The sequence below is a fragment of the Elaeis guineensis genome, chromosome 1 (assembly GCF_000442705.2).
Source record: "Elaeis guineensis isolate ETL-2024a chromosome 1, EG11, whole genome shotgun sequence".
In the NCBI taxonomy this organism is placed as follows: Eukaryota; Viridiplantae; Streptophyta; class Magnoliopsida; order Arecales; family Arecaceae; genus Elaeis; species Elaeis guineensis.
Genome location: NC_025993.2, coordinates 153,956,482 through 153,976,829, shown reverse-complemented (window position 1 = coordinate 153,976,829; position 20,348 = coordinate 153,956,482). Strand labels below are relative to the sequence as shown.

General features: G+C 37.7%; 1 protein-coding gene and 1 long non-coding RNA gene across 2 annotated transcripts; one reads left to right on the top strand and one right to left on the bottom strand.

Annotated features, from left to right (window-relative positions):
- The first annotated feature begins 1,148 nt into the window (after positions 1-1,148).
- Positions 1,149-4,028, top strand: LOC105039102 (GDSL esterase/lipase At4g26790). Its single transcript, XM_073244380.1, has 3 exons — positions 1,149-1,536; positions 1,828-2,320; positions 3,703-4,028. The coding sequence occupies exons 1-3, from the start codon at positions 1,174-1,176 to the stop codon at positions 3,894-3,896; spliced, it is 1,050 nt and encodes a 349-aa protein (XP_073100481.1). The 5' UTR covers positions 1,149-1,173; the 3' UTR covers positions 3,897-4,028.
- A 178-nt stretch (positions 4,029-4,206) lies between these two features.
- Positions 4,207-19,384, bottom strand: LOC105039103 (uncharacterized). The gene is made up of 3 exons (XR_002163905.3): positions 19,088-19,384; positions 18,738-18,983; positions 4,207-4,444 (listed from the first exon to the last, which is right to left on the bottom strand). It is a non-coding gene; the product is annotated as an uncharacterized lncRNA (long non-coding RNA).
- Between the last annotated feature and the right edge of the window lie 964 nt (positions 19,385-20,348).

Genomic DNA, 20,348 nt, shown 5'->3' with positions numbered 1-20,348 from the left:
CAAACCCACACACCCCTTCTCTCACCTGTGAGATCTTTGTTGAGTTTCCTATTGATGCATATTGTAAATGATACATACCAGACAGTTTATTGGTGAGCACCATATTCTAGAAATTATATATCGATTTATCTAGAGGAGTGTATTGAGATACCAGAATATTTTATTAGATATATATTAAATGATTATATATTGTATACTAGTGAATATTAGGCTTGATAAACTATGTATCAATTTATCTATAGTTATGTATTGGGTCATTGTCGGATATACATCTAAAAAGTTTGTAGTATATATCAGTAAGCTATCTAATATGTATCATTCGGTCATATGCTCTGTATTGGTGAGCACTGTATTTTAGAAGTTGTATATCATTTTATCTAGAGATGTATATTGCGACATCAGATGAATATCTTGCTATATGTGTATAAACTATCTATATATTGTATAATAGTAAATATTATATTCGGAAAACTATGTATCGATTTGGTTGTAGATATGTATTGGATCGTTGCTGGATGTGTATCAAGAAAGCTTATAGTATGCATTAGTAAGCCATCTAGTATATATTATTTAATTATATAATATGTACTCGTGAAATTTACAGTATGCATCAGTAAGGGATCTAAGGAAGACTTTATAGATAGAAGAGATGACATATGGGATCTGGAAGAGGATAAAGAGACTTGGGAGGAAGACCTTTTGGATGGTAGAAATGAGTTGATGAGGAAGAGAATGGATATACAGATTTGATGAGGAAGAACGATGATATAGATGGTCTTTCCTTATAAAGGATCTCTCTTCGGTATGCAATTTTAATTATTTTTTATTTTTTCAATTACAAAACTAAAAGACTCCGTTGGTAGGACAAATCTAATCCTTATTTGACTCTTAAATTCATCTTTAAGATGCAATAAAATAAAATATGGCATGAAAATAGGCCGACCTTATATGATGGCCTATAGTGCCTGCCACATATGATTTTTGTTCCAAATTGGTAAGCTGATCGTGCATCATCAAGTCTCCCCGGTCCCCAGCAAACATGAACATCTATATATATGAGCCTAAACCCCATTCTCCTCCAGTGCTCAGTAGTATCTGCCTTTTAAAACAAAATTCTTGTCTCATCTCTTTTTATTTTCCACAGAGAGAGAGAGAGAGAGCAGGTGGACCATTATGAACCTCCTTCTATTCCCATTAATGATGTTATGGTTCCCACCACCCAAGACTGCCACCACCGCTGAAGTACCGGCGATCATAGTGTTCGGTGACTCGACGGTCGACTCAGGGAACAACAACCAGATCCCGACACTTCTCAAGAGCAACTTCAGACCCTATGGGCGTGATTTCATGGGTGGGAAGCCCACCGGGCGGTTCAGCAATGGCCGGCTGGCGACCGACTTCTACTCGGAGTTTTACGGTCTTGGTCCCTTCGTGCCAGCTTATCTTGATCCCCAGTATGGGATAGAAGATTTTGCCACCAGGGTCTGCTTTGCATCTGCTGGTTCTGGGCTGGACATTGCTACGTCCAACGTTCTAGTAAGTAATCTTTGATAGTGTAAGATCATAATCGTTCAATATTACTTCTCTTAGGTGATTTTATCTGAAACAGTTTTATGTGGACATATTCCGCATCATGGGCATCATGCATGTCCAACATACCCAAATGCATGCAGAGAATCCATGCCAATGTGGTAGTCAAGCTTCCAAGCAACATCAATATCTAGCATATTCAAATACATATATTTTTGTCGTCATAATATTTGTTACAATCGCCTGCACTTAAACCTTGGATGATAGTGACCTCTCTTCTTTCTTTCCTGATGCAAGTCTGTGATACCCTTGTGGATGCAAGTCCAGTACTACAAAGAGTATCAGACTAGACTGAAGAGCTATCTCGGAGAGGAGAAGGCCAAGCATACGTTGAGGGAGGCCGCGTATGTCATTAGCATCGGGACTAATGATTTGATCGAGAATTACTTTGCCTACACTTCGGATCGATACAGGCAATTCACCATCGGTGAGTATGTGGACTTCCTCACGGGTCTCGCCCGTGACTTCATCACAGAACTTTACACCTTGGGAGCCCGAAAGATTGGCTTCACAGGACTGGGTCCGATAGGATGTGTGCCTTTGGAACGAAGCATGAACTTTATGGCCGGCGGTTCATGCGTGAAAGAGTACAATAAGGTGGCAAGAGACTTCAATGCAAAGTTGCAGGCCATGATTGATGAGTTGTGTGCTACTCTGCCGGGCATCCAAGTAAAATTAGCCCGTGTCTATGACTTCTTTGTCTACGTCGTCCGTTATCGATTTCTGTATGGTAAGTTCCAGTGCACAATTTAGTCTTTAATTTGGTTACTAAATATGAACAACTTACTGTAATGTTTTATGCTGTGTGGGGGTCTGGTTGATTGATGCGGTGGGCCTATCAAGATGGGATCTCTACAGTATTTTAAAAATACTCTAGAGTATTGTGCATGGTTAGATGCCGTCCATCATAAAATGTACGATTGTTCAAATTATCCAAATAAATTTAAGATTTATATATTTTTTTATTTTCAAATTTTTTTTAATGTAAAAACGTGAATGCATACGGTCATCCATTTTAAAATATACGATGTGGAATCATGTACAACATCCTATAGTATTTTTCGAGAATCCTGATCGGGTTAGATGGGAAGCACTGATCTTAGCCGTACATCTAATATTGCTTGGATGGGCCAGGATTGGGACCGTTTTTATTCTAGTTCTGATGTACATCCTCTGAATGTCCGAGAAGAAATTATATCCTAGCTTGCTGGCATAGGGGATACGCGCCGGACATCAAAGCCATTGCTTCACTGCCCTGGAACAGTCGGCTGCTGCAACCTCTGTTGCAAGTAACCTTCCATGTTGTTTTCTAGAGAGGAAAATTAAAAACCTATTTATTGATCAAACATGGTTACTTATATTTTTTTGAGAAAAATTAAATCAATTCTTCATTGCTTCATTGCGATGAGATTATAAAATTAGAACTACAATTTCCTAAATTAATTGCATTTATGTTTAGTCAATGAGTTATAAAATAATTCAGCAAGTCATAGCACATCTGGTATATAGTGCTGAAAACAGGCCGGATAACTTATCAATCTATAATTTTTGCTGGATCTTCATCCAGATTTGAGTAACAAATAATGCACCAAGCCAACTCTATCTGGAGTGGTGCACCATGTTTGACAAAATAGCCATAGTAATCATAGATAAGCTATATCAAATAGGAGTTGGAACGCTGTTTCCAGCCAATGTTTAACGATACAATAGGATACTATTTCAGAGGAGGAAATAAATTTTACCAATTAACGTTGATGATCATGCTTAGATGAATAAACCAACAGGGCAAGTGAACTGGGTTTGAACGATGTGCAACTGAATTCTTACAAAAACCAAGTCTTATCTTCCCATGTCGGTCTTACTCCCAATATGATAGGGCTCCCACATCGGTCTTACCCCCAATATGATAGGGCACATGAGATGCAAGTAACTGTTTTGTTGCTCCAAATACGCTTTCCGTAGGATCCACCAGATTTGAAATAGCATGAGTAAAGAAACAAGTAGATCAGCAACTCTACTCGATAATATTTGTGGCTGCAATGAGCATGGATAATGGGTTAGCTTCCATCCTAACCTTTTCTCTTTTTTTTTGGTTTTGTTTTTTACTTGGAGGGTTTGAGAATGTTGAGTTCGGATGCTGTGCCACTGGAACATTCGAGGTGGGATACACATGCAATGAATGGAGCCCATTCACGTGTCCAGATGCGAGCAAATATGTATTCTGGGACGCCGTCCACCCAACTCAGAAGACGAGCCAGATCATTGCTGAATACCTGTTCAACACCACATTCGCACAATTCCAGTGAATTAAAAGATAGCTACGTTTCAAGACATTTACCCATGAAGAACGTTGACCCTTTTTTTTTTCGCTTATCCTTTCCTTTTTCTTTCTTTAAATTCATATTCAATTGGCTTCATATATATTTAATGCTTATGTCACATGTAAGTTTCTATACTTATAGCCTGTTCAAATTTGTTACTAAACCTTGTTGATTTTGATTTGGTTTTATGGAACTTGCAATCTTATGCAAGAAATTTGATTAAGAGAAACTTCAAGACCTATCAACATTCCAAATGAATTTCTTATCTTTGCACCTAAGAAAGACTACTTCTTACATCCCACAAAGACGAACAAACTACTAATTAATATCATGATTTCTCATGCTCTAAAATTTCATAGAAAAGTATGATTAAGACATAGAACCTATGCCAAAAGGTAATCTTTTTTTTCCTTCACAAAGTACTCTTTTGCTCCATAGACTTAGCACTTTCTTCATTTGTCTTGATAATTCGCATTTCTTTAGAATTCTTCAGCTTTAACAATCTCGACTTTGCATACCACACAACTATCCATCTACACACATGAAAAAAAACAGAGAAAAAAAGAGAAGATTGTTAAATCTTGGAGTTTAGTAGCACACGTCATGAAAATGAATAAATACAAATCAATTTTATATAAGACAAGAAAATTATCTATTAGCTTTCCAGTATCTGTGTTCTTTTGATCCAAAAACATTAGGTTAGAAATACTCAGCTCATTGTTTCTCCACCAAAAAGGGAAAAAAAAAAAAAAAAAAACTTAGCAGACAGGTATGAAATATCAGTTTGAAATCAAGGAAATAATATCAACCTTATCCTCGTGCAATAATTAAACTGTTATGGAATATTTTGATTACCAAGTAACATATAGAAGGTGTTGGCCTCATTAACAAGATTCTATAACAAGCAGATCTTGTGACTCATGAAAAATTTCTTCACTAAAAGAAATTTTATAAACTTATGGCCGGAGATGGATCCAACATATTTGAAACTCACCTGTAAACGAATATAGGTGCAGCATACCTCTAGGAAACAATAATTCTTAGTGACTCTAAACCATAATAAACATTCTGCATCTATCTAATGAATGATCATTATCAATGAAGAAATAACTGGGACGGACTTTCTTAGAAAAGGGTGGAATATCCCTCAACTGAGATCCACAAAAACCTCTAGGGAACGAATCTTAAGTGCATGTCTTTTGGTAAGGTCGGTCCACATTTTGTGAGGATACCTATGCTTTGTCTCTGGAAACTTTTTTTAGTTGGGACTCTTTAAGTGAGAGTGACATTGTATGCATGTGCGTGTGCATGTCCTTGCATGTGCATGGGTGTGAGAAAGTGAGAGCAAGAGAGAGAGAACCTAGATAATTTTAACAATAGAAGGCCTTTGGGCTTGTTTTGTATGTCAATCACCTTACTAATATCTCACACGTAAGTGAGAGTTGCTCACTCAACAAAGGGAAAGGAATAGCAGTACCATCGCTCCTCATATCCAAAGTTTTCAAAATATCCAGTCCACCTAAAAAGCTGTTTTCCGGCATGACATAAATCATGGGATTGCCCCACCAACCAAAAAGGAGGGAAAAAAAAAAGAAAACTTCATCATGCCCAACCCCCACAAAATTTGTTAAATTCTTCCCATCTCGACCTTCTCGACCCCAAAAAGAAATATAATAAGGATAGGTTAGTTGGGAGTCCAAAGAGGTTCTTCATCACCCTTCAAATTTCAAAACTTGTTTGTTTATGTAGTTTGGGCAAGGTTTCAAATACCACCAAAATGGGTTAGTCCAAACAGTTCTGTACCATTTCCAGCAGGGTTCCGGCACCAGTAGATAATGTATCAGCATAGGATGCAATCCTGCACCGTGTTGGTAGCCAGTACTGCGGTATTTTGGCAAAAAACAAGTACACAAACTGACACCAATATTTGAAACCTTGATTTTGGATAATAAATTAATACTCCCATTGTACAAGTAAGATCAATCTAGAGAAGAAGACATTAATTATCAAAAAAGCTTGAATGCTGTACACATTTTCTTAGGATGTTCCAGCCCATAGGATGGCACAATCTCTACATAGGAGGACCATCCGATGCTCAGGATCACCACAAATAAGCACCAATATATCACAATACACTGTTCAAACAATGTTTAATGTAAGCCATCACTATTAGGAAGAATAAAGTAGAGGAAAAAAAGGTCAAATTTGCAATTCGATGGGAATTCAATGAATGCCGTGAAAAATATCTGAGTCTTCCAACTGTTGGAGGAATGGAAGAGACTTCAAGGTTGGAAAGAAAAACTATTATGAAATGCAGGTCAGATATTCTCGCTAAAGCTATTGCACAAGCCATATTAAATTATGCAAAGAGTTTGCTTTGAATGCCAACAAACTATGTGATGAATTATATGCAATTGTTAGTAATTTTTGGTGGAATCGAAAGAAAGAAAAGCACAAAATTCATTGCCTAAGATAAAGTAAGTTTATGTAATTTTAAGAATCATAGGGTAATTGGCTTTCAAGATTTGCAAGCTATTAACAAAGCCCTCCTGGCAAAGCAAAGCAGGCAATTGACATATGAGGAATCACAATTTTCAAAAGTATACAAGTTAAAACATTTTCCTCAATGCTCTTTTTAAGATGCACAAATTGGAAGAAGTCCTTCTTTGATATGGCGAAGTATTTGGGAATCTAAAGAGGTGCTGAATGCTAGATGAGATGGCAAGTAGGAAATGGGCAGAATATCAAAATTTGGGGTGACAAATGGCTGCCAAATTCTAGCACTTTCAAGGTGATTTCTATGGGGTCAAAATCTTACAAAATGAATGAAGCTGTGGCTTCTCCTGTCAAAATCTTACAAAATGAAGATATGGTAACTGAGGTCATTGATTAAAAACAAAAGAGTTGGAGCATGGATATTGTTAGACAAATCTTTTTACCTCATCAAGCTAAAGCCATAACTAAAATCCCTATTGGCTGCCCCAAGATCGTCATGCACGGCGCTCTAACAAAAAGATGGTCAATTTTCACTTGGTTGTTTATTATGTAGCTTTCACATTACAAGAGTTATTGAAGCTGAGCAATGTTAAGAATATCAATTTTTGAAAAGGACAATAGCGATTGGAAGGCGTTATGGAAACTAAAAACTCCTGCAAAAGGGAAATTATTTGCTTGGAAGGCAGCAAGGAATATACTTCCAGTAAGGGAAAGCTTGATTAATAAGACAGCTGCTGCACGGTTTGAAAAATATCATACACAAGGAAGATAGAGCTTCTGTAGCCTCTGCACTCACATAGCTGTCATTCAGATTCTTTTGTTGGTTGGCTCCATGAAATCAAAAATCAATCAAATGAAGACACCTTATCAATATTTGCAATGATCGCTCGGGCAATGTGGATGCATAGAAACAAAATTCTTTTCAATGGGATTGTTAAGAATCCAATGGTTACAGCATATATAACATCAACTTATAGGATAATTTTGTTCAAGAAACAATAGCAGTGTGAAAAGTATCAACTAAAATGGAGAACAACTTCTAACAATTGCTACAAGAATAATTTTGACAGTGATATCTTTTCTGAAACTTGTGATGCAGGGATTGAGGTGGTTGTCCAAGACCATAAAGATCTAATTGCAGGCATGACAAAAGGAGCAGAAAAGGTTATCTCAGATGATCATGTTGAAGCTTTGGCAGCAAGGAAATGTCTGCAATTCAGTCTTGATTTAGGCCTTTGCAATGTGGTTTAGAAGGAGATTCTTTAGCAGCTGTTCAAGGATTGCTGTCTCAAGAACTGAACCATTCTTTTGTGGGACATATAACTGAGGGCACAAATCTCTAAGCTACTGATTTTGTTAATTGCATCTTTTCAGATGTGAGGAGATTCAGGAATGCAGGAGCGCATGCTCTTTCTAGACAGACTCGATCTTATGATGCTGACATGGTGTGGATGAAAGATCCTTCAGAGTTCTTAGTCAATTTACTACATAAAAATATTGTATCACAACTAGCTTGAAATATACTTAATCATCCTTTATGGGGGGACAAATACAAAAGTCTCTAGCTGAAAGGAGATGCACTCAAAAAACATGAAAATTGGAGCAATATTTGCTCCCATTCAATGCAAGGACTAAAGGCTCACTGTAGACTCACACAGGCACTGATCACATCAACTTGTTTCGAAAATTGCAGATGCATATTTATTGATTGTTGGTCTGGCAATTTCAAGATCCAAGATGCACTTAGGTTGCTCTGATGGAATGTCTAGCATCAATAAATGTCAAAAGAGAATGCTATCAAATCTGTTGATATCAATGATTGTTGTGCAGGGAAACTTGGATTTCCAAGAGATGGATGACTGTTTCTTGACACGATGCCCATACATATTGTAAAAGCAGAGTTAAGAAACACATTAGTCAAGCCTAGTGGAATCAAAAACAAAGCTTTGGATCCACCATTGTGTTAGATTTGTGCCCTAGAAGCCAATTGTTGGCTGACACATTATGTAATTCTATGGCCTATACTTGTACTTGTAATCTTTTTATTATCAATAAAGGGCTTTTTCATTCCAATCATATTTATGTGTTCATGATTTGTCCTAGAAATTAACAAAGATGATTTTTGTATATTCTTAAAGAGTTAAGAATTTGAGACATACATTAATTAGTGGTTAATTTCTAAATGCTCCCGATCAAAGGATCGTCACAGAAGATAGTGATTAATTCATTTGAGATCGGTGCACGGTTCACCTTCCTTGTAGGTAGATGAGTCTCGGATCTGTGGTGTAGAGACACTGGGGTGAAGGTGCAAGTGGTTGTTAGAGAACAACTTAGCACTGAGCGTGACCAACACGAGAACCACATGGATGTCTACTCACTCGTCAGTGGTCTTCTCGATGCTGCAGTGGTATGAGTGATCCTTTGACCTGCGGTGTCATTGGTTATTCGCAACGAGGCTACTGGGTTTGACTACATGTTTTCTTGGTCCCTAGCCATTTGGATCCTTGCTCTGTATGTTGGTTTTAGTAGGTTCAGATTCACTGTTTGGAGTAGGATGCACCTACATGGGATCTATCGACCTTGGTAGAAAAGGAGTAGTCCTATGCGATTTGTGAGACTAAGTTTAGAAAGTTTTTGGCCAAAGCAAGTGTGAATACTGGAAAAGAGTTGCCACGGGATTCACAAATGAACTCGAGTCGAGCCAATCTAGTATATGACTGACGATGGGATTTGACGAGCTCTCCATGACCTCCGTCAAGTCGGGACTCACGATAGAAGGACTGAATCATATGATAACTATACCTAAGACTTCGTACTTTCATTCTACTGGATTGCCACTATATACTGCTAGGTATCACTGATGGATTGTGAGACTCATTGAGCGTCATCTTGATGATCGATGGCTCTCGAAGGGTAGAATTGAAAATGTTCCAATCTATCGAAAAGAGTTTTGATGATATTGTGATAGAGATCACAATATATCTCACTACCAGATGAATGAAACCTATGGGGTCACACACTAAGTGATTTAATCTCGCATTTATCAATTAGATTTATGAAGTTCTAATTGGATTAGGGTTTATTAAAATCCTATTAGGTTTATGAGAACCATACTAGCACACGGTTAAACCTAATTCTTCTCGAGACTTTGATTTGATTAAGTTCATAGCCTTGAACCTAACCTAAATTTATTTAAGTTTAATTGGGCTCTTAATTGTGAGCCTAAGAGATTTGATTAAGTCAATTAGTTGGCATACTTATCCCAACATTATCTCTTCTTTATCTCCTAATTATCTCTAAGTATGCATGTGGAATAGATGGAAGAATATGTGGCGCATCTTTTTCTTTTTGAAAATTATTGAGCACCATATCCTAGAGGGGCCCACCCCCTCTTATGTGTCATGGCGTAGAGGAGAGAGAGTGGGGTCCACGCCCCATCTCTTTTGGCTAGAGATCCCTTTGTGGGACGCCTCTTGGCGCCCCAACCACCTGACATATATTCCATAGATGCCTGTTGTACATACTTAAAAGGGCTGATTAATTACCATTTATATTTGATTTTATTTGACATAAATCAGATTTAAAAAATAGAAGATTCTTATGAAATAAGAATCTATTTTATTTAAGTTGATAGGATTTCTGATATATGTCAGGACATATCTATATATAAAGGATGGTCTCTAAGGTTCATAGAATGAATTTTTGATCAACAAAACTCTCCCTCTCTCCATCTCCACGCATCCTCTCATCATTTTCTTCCTTTCCACGCCCAAAAGTTGGGTGCTCTCTCTTCCACATACCTAGAAGAAGTTCTGATGACTTAGAGATCAAAGATCGAGGAGAAAAAGAAGAAGACTGCAGATCAAGGAGTTAATCTCGCAGTTAAGATCAAAGGAGTTGATCAAAGTCTTCAAGTCCAAGGTTCTTCTTGAGAAAAAAAATCTCATACGAGAAGAAAAAGTTCGAAATCGATCCCGATGGATATCCGTAGAGACAGGACACGTGTGTGCCTCAACTTTCTACGAATCCGAGATTATCAATAGCGGTGAATTTCTACTCGTGCAAAGGTAATAAGATTTGATCTCATAATTTTTTTTTAAATTTCAGATTGATAATATGTGCTTTCCTTGAGCTTGGGTAGGTTTAAATCTGATATCTAGCATGTGGAGTTAAAGAGTTTAACCTGTTTTATTTTTCGCCGTCTATTTTCAAAGTTTTAAAATCTACACATGCTGCCTATCCATTTTTCTAACAGTAGTGTCAGAGCCATAGGTTTTGAAAATACATATGATCTGATTTTTAGATTAGATCTGAAAGTTTTAATGATTTAAAATCAATTTTGTGCTGATAAAAGATTGTTCTGGTATAGAATTTACCTCCTATATTGCAAAGGTTGTCCTAGCATAAGATTGGTCGATTTTGAAAAACTATTTTCAAAATAATTAAATCATATCTTTTAGATATGAAAATTAACATATGTGATATGTTTAATTTGTGTTTAGATATGAAATTAGAATGATTAAAAGCTCACATCAAATTGATATAAAGTTGTCCTAATATAGGGTTTACCCCCTATATTGTAAAGGTTGTCCTAGTTTGATGTGAATCAGTTTTTGAAAAGCTGTTTTCGAAATATTTTGATCATTATTTCAGATCTGATTTTATACATATTTGATATGTGTAAATTTAGTTTTAGATATGAAATTAATGTATATGTGATGCATATTTAATTTAGATCTGAAACTACATATATTTGATATATGAAACTAGGTTTAGATCTGAAACAGTTTCAAGATCATAATCCATTAATTGCATGCAATGAAACATAATTTAAAAATCATTTTTGATCTGAAATTATGTTGTTGTACGTGGATATGAATTGAACAAATTAGGTCTAAGTGAACAAACTACAATTAGGATCTAATTGATTAGATCAGGCAAGAATCCATTTTCGATTTTGAGCCGTTGATTGAATCTAATCAATGGATGATTAGGATTAGATCAAAGGAGCTCAAAGTCGACTTTAGTTGTAGTTAGTCGCATCGATTCACATTTCGATGTGAGTTGATGAACTCAAGACCGAATTTGACTCAGTGGTTCGGATTCATTTCAATAGGTTAATCTAATCGATTCTAATAGACCAATTTGATGTCTAAGGCAAGTATTTAGATGATGGTTATTTAATTGATTCCATTGTCTGACCTCGTCAATTTTGATTGGTGCCTAAGGAAAGCAACGGGAGGACCCCCACGCATCTTAACTTATCTGGCCATCTTGAGAGATTCAATTTCGTGTGAGGTTACTTATTGACTCGAGTTCACCCATGCCAACTAGGATGGTTAGACGTATTGATATGCTGACCTATTTTAATCAGTCGGATGTCAAATTTGCTAATTTAGAAGAGACCTAAACTCAAATCTCTTCATTAAATATTAAGTCTAGAGGTCTTCTATTGTTGTAGAGATGTGGGTACCTTTCTAACATTGATCGTTCTCAGTTGGTTATAGTGGTTCGGTTGCATCAGGAAAGTACAACCACTCTATTAATATTTGATGTCTCAGGATAGAGATGGGGTTGGGTCCAATAACTGTTAGGTGAGGGTCCCAATAACGACTTTGCACCCGCTGGTGAACGATGGATCTGATTTAACTAAGGAATGTGCCAATAACTGTTAGGTGAGGCTACATGACTTAGAGACCAAGCCCACTGCATCTTACTTAGTGAAGCAATGGACAAAATTTTATTCGCTCATCGATCTGTACTCACCAATAACTGTTAGGTGAGGTGCGTATAGATTAATGGGATCGCAGTACCCACTTAAAATCAATCACGTATAGATTTCTATTTCTCCACCCGAGGTGTGTGAGAGATTCGAAAAAACAGTGGGAGCCTTTGTTTATTTTTAAAGTTCCTAAAATAAATATTTTTATAAGTACAAAATCTAACTAGAAACTGTTCTCTACAGATAACTATGTCGAGTTCAAACTCCTTAGTCTGAATCCTTGATACAAATAGGTTGATCGGCACCAATTACAAAGACTAGCTCCAGAATTTGAGAATTGTTCTCAATTTCGAAAAACTCATCCATGTCCTCGATCAGGAAGCACCTGCGTTATTTGCTCGTCTATCCGGTGATCAACGAGTTACACTTGAAAAGTAAATGGACGAAGATAACAAGGCAAAGTGCTATATCTTAGCATCCATGTTCAATAATCTTCAGCAGCAGCATGAAGATATGAGGACTGCCAGAGAGATGCTGGTTCACCTGCAAGAGTTGTATGGTGAACAGAGTTGCATGGCTCGCTTTGAGGTCTCCAGGAGACTTTTCAGAGCGAAGATGCGTGATGGACAGACTGTCAATGATCATTGTTTGACAATGATTAAAAATATAGAGGAGCTTCAGAAGCTCGAGATGAATATGGATAAGAAATTGGAGGTGGATCTGATCCTCCAGTCTCTTCCTGATTCATATGGGCAGTTCATCATGAACTACAATATGAATAAGATTGATGCTACTTTGCCAGAGTTATTGAATATGCTGGTGACTGCAGGGGACATCTTGAAAAGTTCAAGAGGTACAGTTCTGGCTGTGGAGTGGGCTTCCTCCAAAAGGAAGTCTTCTTTCAAGAAGAAGAAAAATCCCGCAAAGAAGCAAAAGAATAAGACCAAGCCCAAGAAACAGGTTCCGAAGAAGGCTGACGACAAAGAAAAATATTTTCATTGCAATGTCGAAGGTCACTGGAGAAGGAACTGTTCGGCCTACCTGGCGACTGTCAAAAGCAGAAAGAAGGATGGGCCTTCTGAAGGTACGTCTGAGTTGCTCGTTATTGAAACTAATCTAACGATTTCCTCTTCTTCTAGTTGGATTCTTGATTCTGGTTCAAGTGTTCATTTGTGCACTTCAATGCAGGGTCTTGAAGAAGTTAGGATGCTGAGGGAACGCGAGATCACTCTCCGAGTCAGCAATGAAACAAGGGTTGCTGCTGTGGCCGTCGGGACCTACCCTCTGCGACTACCGTTAGGATTTAGTTTACTTTTGAAAGACTGTTTTTATGTACCTATAGCCAGTAGAAATTTAATTCCTATCTCTGTGCTGGCTCAGGATAATTACAATTTTCATTTTAATAAAGACATGTGTTCTATTTATTTTGAAAATAAACTTGTAGCACGTGTTTTCTTGATCGACGGTCTTTACCATTTGCATACGGATGCAAGTGTAAACATTAACGAGCAAATAGTGAATGCCATAGGATCTAAGAGATCTAGAGATAGAATCAGCCAAAAGTATCTGTGGCACCTTAGGCTAGGCCATATTAGAGAAGACAGACTCATCAAACTAGAGAAAGATGGTCTTCTTGGACCATTGACTTCCAAGTCTTATCCAGTCTGTGAATCATGTTTTCAAAAAAAAATGATCAAGCTGCCCTTTATGGGATAAAGAAAAAGGACTACTGAGATATTAGCCCTGATACACACTAACGTGTGTGGTTCATTTGATATACAAGCCAGGGGTGGCTATATCTACTTCATAACCTTTACTGATTATTATTCACGGTATGTGTTCGTGTATCTGATGCACCGAAAGTCTGAAGCCTTTGAAAAATTCATAGAATTCAGATATGAAGTAGAAAAATAGACCGCAAAATCTATAAAAATTCTTCGATCAGATCGAGGAAGAAAATACTTTAGTGAAAAATTTTGGACCTATCTCAAGAACAATAGTATAGTCTCGCAGTGGACACCTCCAGAGACGCCTCAACTCAACGAGATATCCGAAAGGAGGAATCGAATCCTATTAGATATAGTCCGATCCATGATGAGCTTCACAAACCTTCCTGATTTTCTCTGGAGACATGCTTTGCTTTTTGCGATTCATTTCTTAAATTGGGTTCCCTCTAAATCTGTTCCTACCACACTATATGAATTATGGCATGGTAAGAAGCCAACTCTTGGGTACCTCAAGATTTGGAGATGTTCGGCCCATGTCAAGCGACAGCAGGTGAATAAGTTAGAGGCTAGATCTTTTAGGACTCGTTTTATAGGGTATCATAAGAAAATCATGGGATACTACTTCTATCTTCTTGAGGATCACAATGTAATTATGAGTCACCATACCGTCCTCTTGAAAAAAGAATTTATCCAAGATGGAGGTAGTGGGAGGAAGATTGAGTTCGAAGAGAAAATCTCTGAAGAACATCAAGTACAAGAATCTGAATCCAATAATGAGCCAGTAGATGTGATACCTCCACTTCGTAGATCAAGTAGGGTCTTCCGTCCTACTGAAAGGTACTTAGGTATTCTTACAGAGGATTTAGATGAAGCATTTTTTGTGGGAGATAAAGACATTAGGAATGATCCCAAAACCTACAATGAGGCAATGTTGGATGTAGACTCCGAGAAATAGATGGATGCGATGAAGTCAAAAATCGACTCCATGCATTCCAACCAGATTTGGTCCTTAGTAGATCCACCTGAAGGTATTGTACCTATTGGGTGTAAATGGATTTACAAAAAGAAGATTGGGTCCGATGATAAGGTAGAGACCTATAAGGCAAGGCTAGTCGCGAAAAGTTATAATCAATGTGAAGGCATCGACTATCATGAAATCTTTTCGTCCGTAGCCATGCTGAAATCCATCCGTACTCTGCTTGTCATAGCAGCTTTTCATGATTATGAAATTTGGTAGATGGATTTGAAGACTGTCTTCCTAAATGAATATCTTGAGAAAGATATTTATATGGAGCAGCCTCTGGGTTTCACGTCCAGTGATAGTGATCACAAGGTCTGCAAGCTGCAAAAGTCCATATATGAACACAAGCAAGCATCTCGGAGTTAGAACACTCACTTCAATAATGTGATCAAAACGTTTGACTTCATCAAAAATGAGGAGTCATGTGTGTACAAAAAAGTCAGTGGGAGCGCTATCACATTCTTCGTATTGTACGTGGATGATATCCTCCTGATTGGGAATGATATTCCCATGCTGACGTCGGTCAAAGTATGATTGTCGAAAGAATTCGCCATGAAAGACCTAGGAGAAGCTTCCTACATTCTTGATATAAAGATCTATAGAAATAGATCTAAAAGAATGATAGGACTCTCACAGCATATGTACATAGAGGATGTGCTAAAGAGGTTCAGTATGAAAAACTCCAAAAAGAATCTTTTGCCCTTTAGACATGGCATTCATCTCTCCAAGAAGATGTGCCCTGATACACCTGAAGAGATCCAACACATGAGCAAGATCCCTTATGTTTCGACAATAGGGAGTCTCATGTATGCCATGTTATGTACACGCCCTAATATAGTACTTGTCGTAAGTATCACAAGTAGATATCAGGCGAATCCAGATGAAGAACATCAGATTGCTGTTAAAAATATCCTTAAGTACTTGAGAAGAACTAAGAATTTGATGTTGGTCTTTGATGGAGGATCGGAGCTAAAAGTTGAGAGATACACCGATTCAGACTTTATGACTGATGTCGATGATAGAAAGTCTACATTGGGATGTATCTTCTTGTGTAATAGTGGTACGGTTAGTTGAAAGAGTTTCAAGCAGCCGATCATTGGAGATTCGACCATGGAAGTCGAGTACATCGCCGCCTTTGAAGCTGCTAAAGAAGCCTTTTGGTTCAAGAAGTTTGTTGCGAAGCTGGGTATAATGCCATCAGATGCCATTGCACTTCACTGCGATAACAACGGCACCATAACTCTCGCTAAGGAGCCCAGATCTCATCAGAAGTTCAAGCACATAGAGCGGCGGTTGCACATTATACGCGAATATCTCGAGAAAAAGTTCGTCGAGGTGCAGAGAGTCGACTCCGCACTGAATGTGGCGGATCCGCTGACCAAGTCTCTCAGCCAGCAAAAGATCGAAGCTCACCTTCAGAAGATGGATCTTAGGTATATGGCCAATTAGCTTTAGGTCAAATGGAAATTTATTTGATTTGTGCACTAGAAGCCAATTATTGACTGACACATTATGTAATTCTAGGACCTATACTTGTACTTGTAATCTTTTTATTATCAATAAAGGATTTTTTTATTCCAATCATGTTTATGTATCAATGATTTGTCCTAGAAATTAACAAAGATAATTTTTGTATATTTTTAAAGAGTTAAAAATTTGAGACATACATTAATTAGTGGCTAATTTCTAAATGCTTTCAATCAAAGGATCGTCACAGAGGACAGTGATCAATTCATTTGAGATCGGTACATGGTTCACTTTTCTTATAGATAGATGAATCTCGGATCTGCGGTGTAGAGACATTGAGGTGAACATGCAGGTGGTTGTTAGAAAACAACTTGCACTGAGCATGACCAACACGAGAACCACATGGATGTCTACTCACTCGTCAGTGATCTTCTCGATGTTGCAGTGGTGTGAGTAGTCCTTTGACTTGTAGTATCATTGGCTATTCGCAGCGAGGCCACTGGGTTTGACTGTACGTTCCCTTGGTTTCTAGCCATTTGGATCCTTACTGTGTATGTTGGCTTTAATAGGTTCAGGTTTGCTGTTTGGAATAGGATGCATCTAGATGAGATCTATCGACCTTGGTAGAAAAAGAATAGTCCTATGCGATTTGTGAGACTGAGTTCAGAAAATCTTTGGCCAAAGCAAGTGTGAATACTGAAAAAGAGTTTTCATGGGATTCACAAATGAACTCGAGTTGAGCCAATCTAGCATATGACTGACGATGGGGTCTGACGAGCTCTCCATGACCTCCGTCAAGTCAGGACTCACGATAGAAAGACTGATCATACGATAACTGTACCTAGCGATTTGTACTTTCATCCTACTGGGTTGCCACTATATACTGCTAGGTGTCACTGGTGGATTGTGAGACTCATCGAGCGTTATCTTAATGATCGATGGCCCTCGAAGGATAAAATTGAAAATGTTCCAATCCATCAAAAAGAGTTTCGATGATATTGTGATAGAGATCACAATATATCTCACTACCAGACAGAATGGAACCTATATCACACATTAAGAGATTTAATCTCGAATTTACCAATTGAGCTTATGAAGTTCCAATTGGGTTAGGATTTATTGAAATTCTATTAGGTTTATGAGAACCATGCTGGCACACGATTAAACCTAATTTTTCTCGGAACTTTGATTTGATCAAGTCCATAGCTTTGAATCTAACCTAAATTTATTTGAGTTTAATTGGGCTCTTAATTATGAGCTCAAGAAGATTTGATTAAGTCAATTAGTTGGTATAATTATCCTAACATTATCTCTTCTTTATCTCTTAATTATCTCTAAGTATGCATGTGGAATAGATAAAAGAATATGTGGCGCATCTTTTTCTTTTTGAAAATTATTGGGCACCATATCCTAGAGGGGCCCACCCCTTTTTATGTGTCATGACATGGAGGAGAGAGAGTGGGATCCACGTCCCATCTCTTTTGGCTAGAAATTCTTTTGTGGGGTGCCAACAATCACCTGACATGTATTCCATATATAAAGGGTGGTCTCTAGAATTTCATAAAATAAATTTTTGATCAACAAAACTCTCCCTCTCTCCATCTCCACGTCTCCTCTTATCATTTTCTTCCTTTCTACACCCAAAAGTTGGGTGCTCTCTCTTCTATATGCCTAGAAAAAGTTCTGATGACTTAGAGATCAAGGATCAAGGAGAAGAAGAAGAAAATTACAGATCAAAGAGTTGATCTCGCAGTTAAGATTGAAGAAGTTGATCAAAATCTTCAAGGCCAAGATTCTTCTTGAAAAGAAAAATCTCATACGAGAAAAAAAGTTCGAGATCGATCCCAGTAGATATCCGTAGAGGTCGGACATACGTGCGGCTCAACCTTTTACGAATTCGAGATCATCAATAGTGGTGAATTTCTATCCGCATAAAGATAATGAGATCTGATCTCATAAATTTTTTTTAAATTCTAGATTGATTATATGTGCTTTCCTTGGGCTTGGGTAGATTTAGATATGGTATCTAGCACGTGGAGTTAAAGGATTTAATCCATTTTATTTTTCGCTGTCTATTTTCAAAGTTTTGAAACTTTGCTGTCTACCCATTTTTCTACCACATTGACCCTAATCCTTGAAAAAATTTCTCATACAACCTAGTAAACTGCCAATTCAAATGAATTAACAAAATCTGATACAGGAAAAGTATTCGTGCTAATATGATGTAACTAAATCATATGAATTCTTAGTGAACTCAAAACTCCAAAAAGCAAACATTAAACACTTGAACAAATTGTGTAATAAAACTCACGATCCGATCCATGTGTGTAAACATCAAGGCAAAAAAAAAAAACAAAAAAACAAAAAAAAGAAATGAGAATGTTTTACTTGACCTTGGAATCATGGGGATTTTTCAGTCGGCTCGAACCCGCATTGAGGCGATATTCCCGCAGTTTCCAGTATCGGGTGCTTTTCCTCGATAGAAGACCATCTTCCTAGTAAACCCAATGATCTCCTCATTCTTCTCATCCACGATAGCTTCCTCTGCGCCCTTGGCCTTCCATTACCCACTGTACGACACCATCGTCTCTACCTTCCTCATCCCCCTGCTTCCCATAAACGACCCCAAAACTCTCCGACTGATATCCGAAAAGCATCCAAAAATACACATTCCAGAAGATCAAAAACGAAGAGCGATGAAAGAGGAAAAAAAAAAGCCCAAGAAAAATGTATGGAAGAAAACCGGGGAGCTGATCGGGGTCAAGGAGAAAGATGTCCGTCCTGGATCATGTTCACCGAGAGGGGATGGCCCAGCACTTTCGCCAAAAGGAAGTGATCGACGATTTCGTCGTGGCTCGGTCGGAAGAGAAATTTGGGCGGAATTCCGAGGAGCTCGGGAGAGGAGTTAGAACCCACGCTCGATTTCTTGGAGAGCGGGGGACAGAGAAGTCAGGGGTTTTACGGTTTACAGGCCAACTTCACCAGCTTCCGCTCCGAATCGCAGTAGCAATTTATATAATATTTTTCTGCATACGATTCAATGTGCATTCACACGGCTCGTTTTTACCAAAAAAAAAAAAAAAATCTTAACAGGATTGAGACAGATCATGCGTCAGCACTTAGCCGGCTTCCTTATATCATAGCACAGGACTCCCAGCATCGTGTTTTTATAAACAGCTCTTGATTCACGACGGTAGTGTTTTTCTATGTGGGATCCAGACTCGCTGTTCTATTCTATTTTTACCCAGTTCTCTCTCTCTCTCTCTCTCTGCCAATCTTTCAATATTGCTAAACGCATGAACATAAGCTGAATGGATTGCTCTAGGATTAATTTTGATGCAGATTGCAGAATCATTTATCTATTTAATAAGTCCTAGCATGAGTTATCGTGAGAATCTTGCTTTCAAATGCGATACCAATACCATTCTCAAGCACCATATTTAGGTCCTGTCTGGGATTACTATTGACAATAGATCTTTTAAAATTTTTGAAAATAAAAATTTTGAGAAGAAAATTTATATAAGTAAAATTTTTATAAAAAATTATTTACTGTTCGATAACCATATTGATAAAGTATTTTGAAGAAAACAGAACATCTTCTCGACATTAATGAAAAAACTTCAAAATACAGCTTTTCGAAATAGACCTTTTCAGTTTTCTAACAAAGACAAAACAGCTTTCTGATATTTTTATCAAACATCACTGTCCAAAATACTTTATGAGAGACGAAAATACTTTCTAACATTAAAAATTTAGCCTAACAGGACTTTAGTCCTGTGGCACTTCCACACCTAATAAACCGTTCCTCCCAGCAACTCCACAAAGAACTCAAGCAAGTTTCCAGTCTCCCCCAGTATACAAGAAGGTCTGTCGGATGAAAGAGGCAGAGTCTAGCCTGCTCAATGAGAGCCCAATCTCTGGGCAATTAGGGTATCACAAGGTGTGTCAGCTGCTTTATCCAAAACAGGTACTCTTTAACAGTTCTGACTCCTTCCGTTGTAACT

Bases quoted from the DNA above. Each gene is read 5' to 3' on its own strand.
- LOC105039102 (XM_073244380.1), top strand. From the start codon at position 1,174: ATGAACCTCCTTCTATTCCCATTAATGATGTTATGGTTCCCACCACCC. The intron at 1,537-1,827 runs GTAAGTAATCTT...TCCTGATGCAAG, and splicing joins TTGCTACGTCCAACGTTCTA to TCTGTGATACCCTTGTGGAT. The intron at 2,321-3,702 runs GTAAGTTCCAGT...TTTTACTTGGAG, and splicing joins CCGTTATCGATTTCTGTATG to GGTTTGAGAATGTTGAGTTC.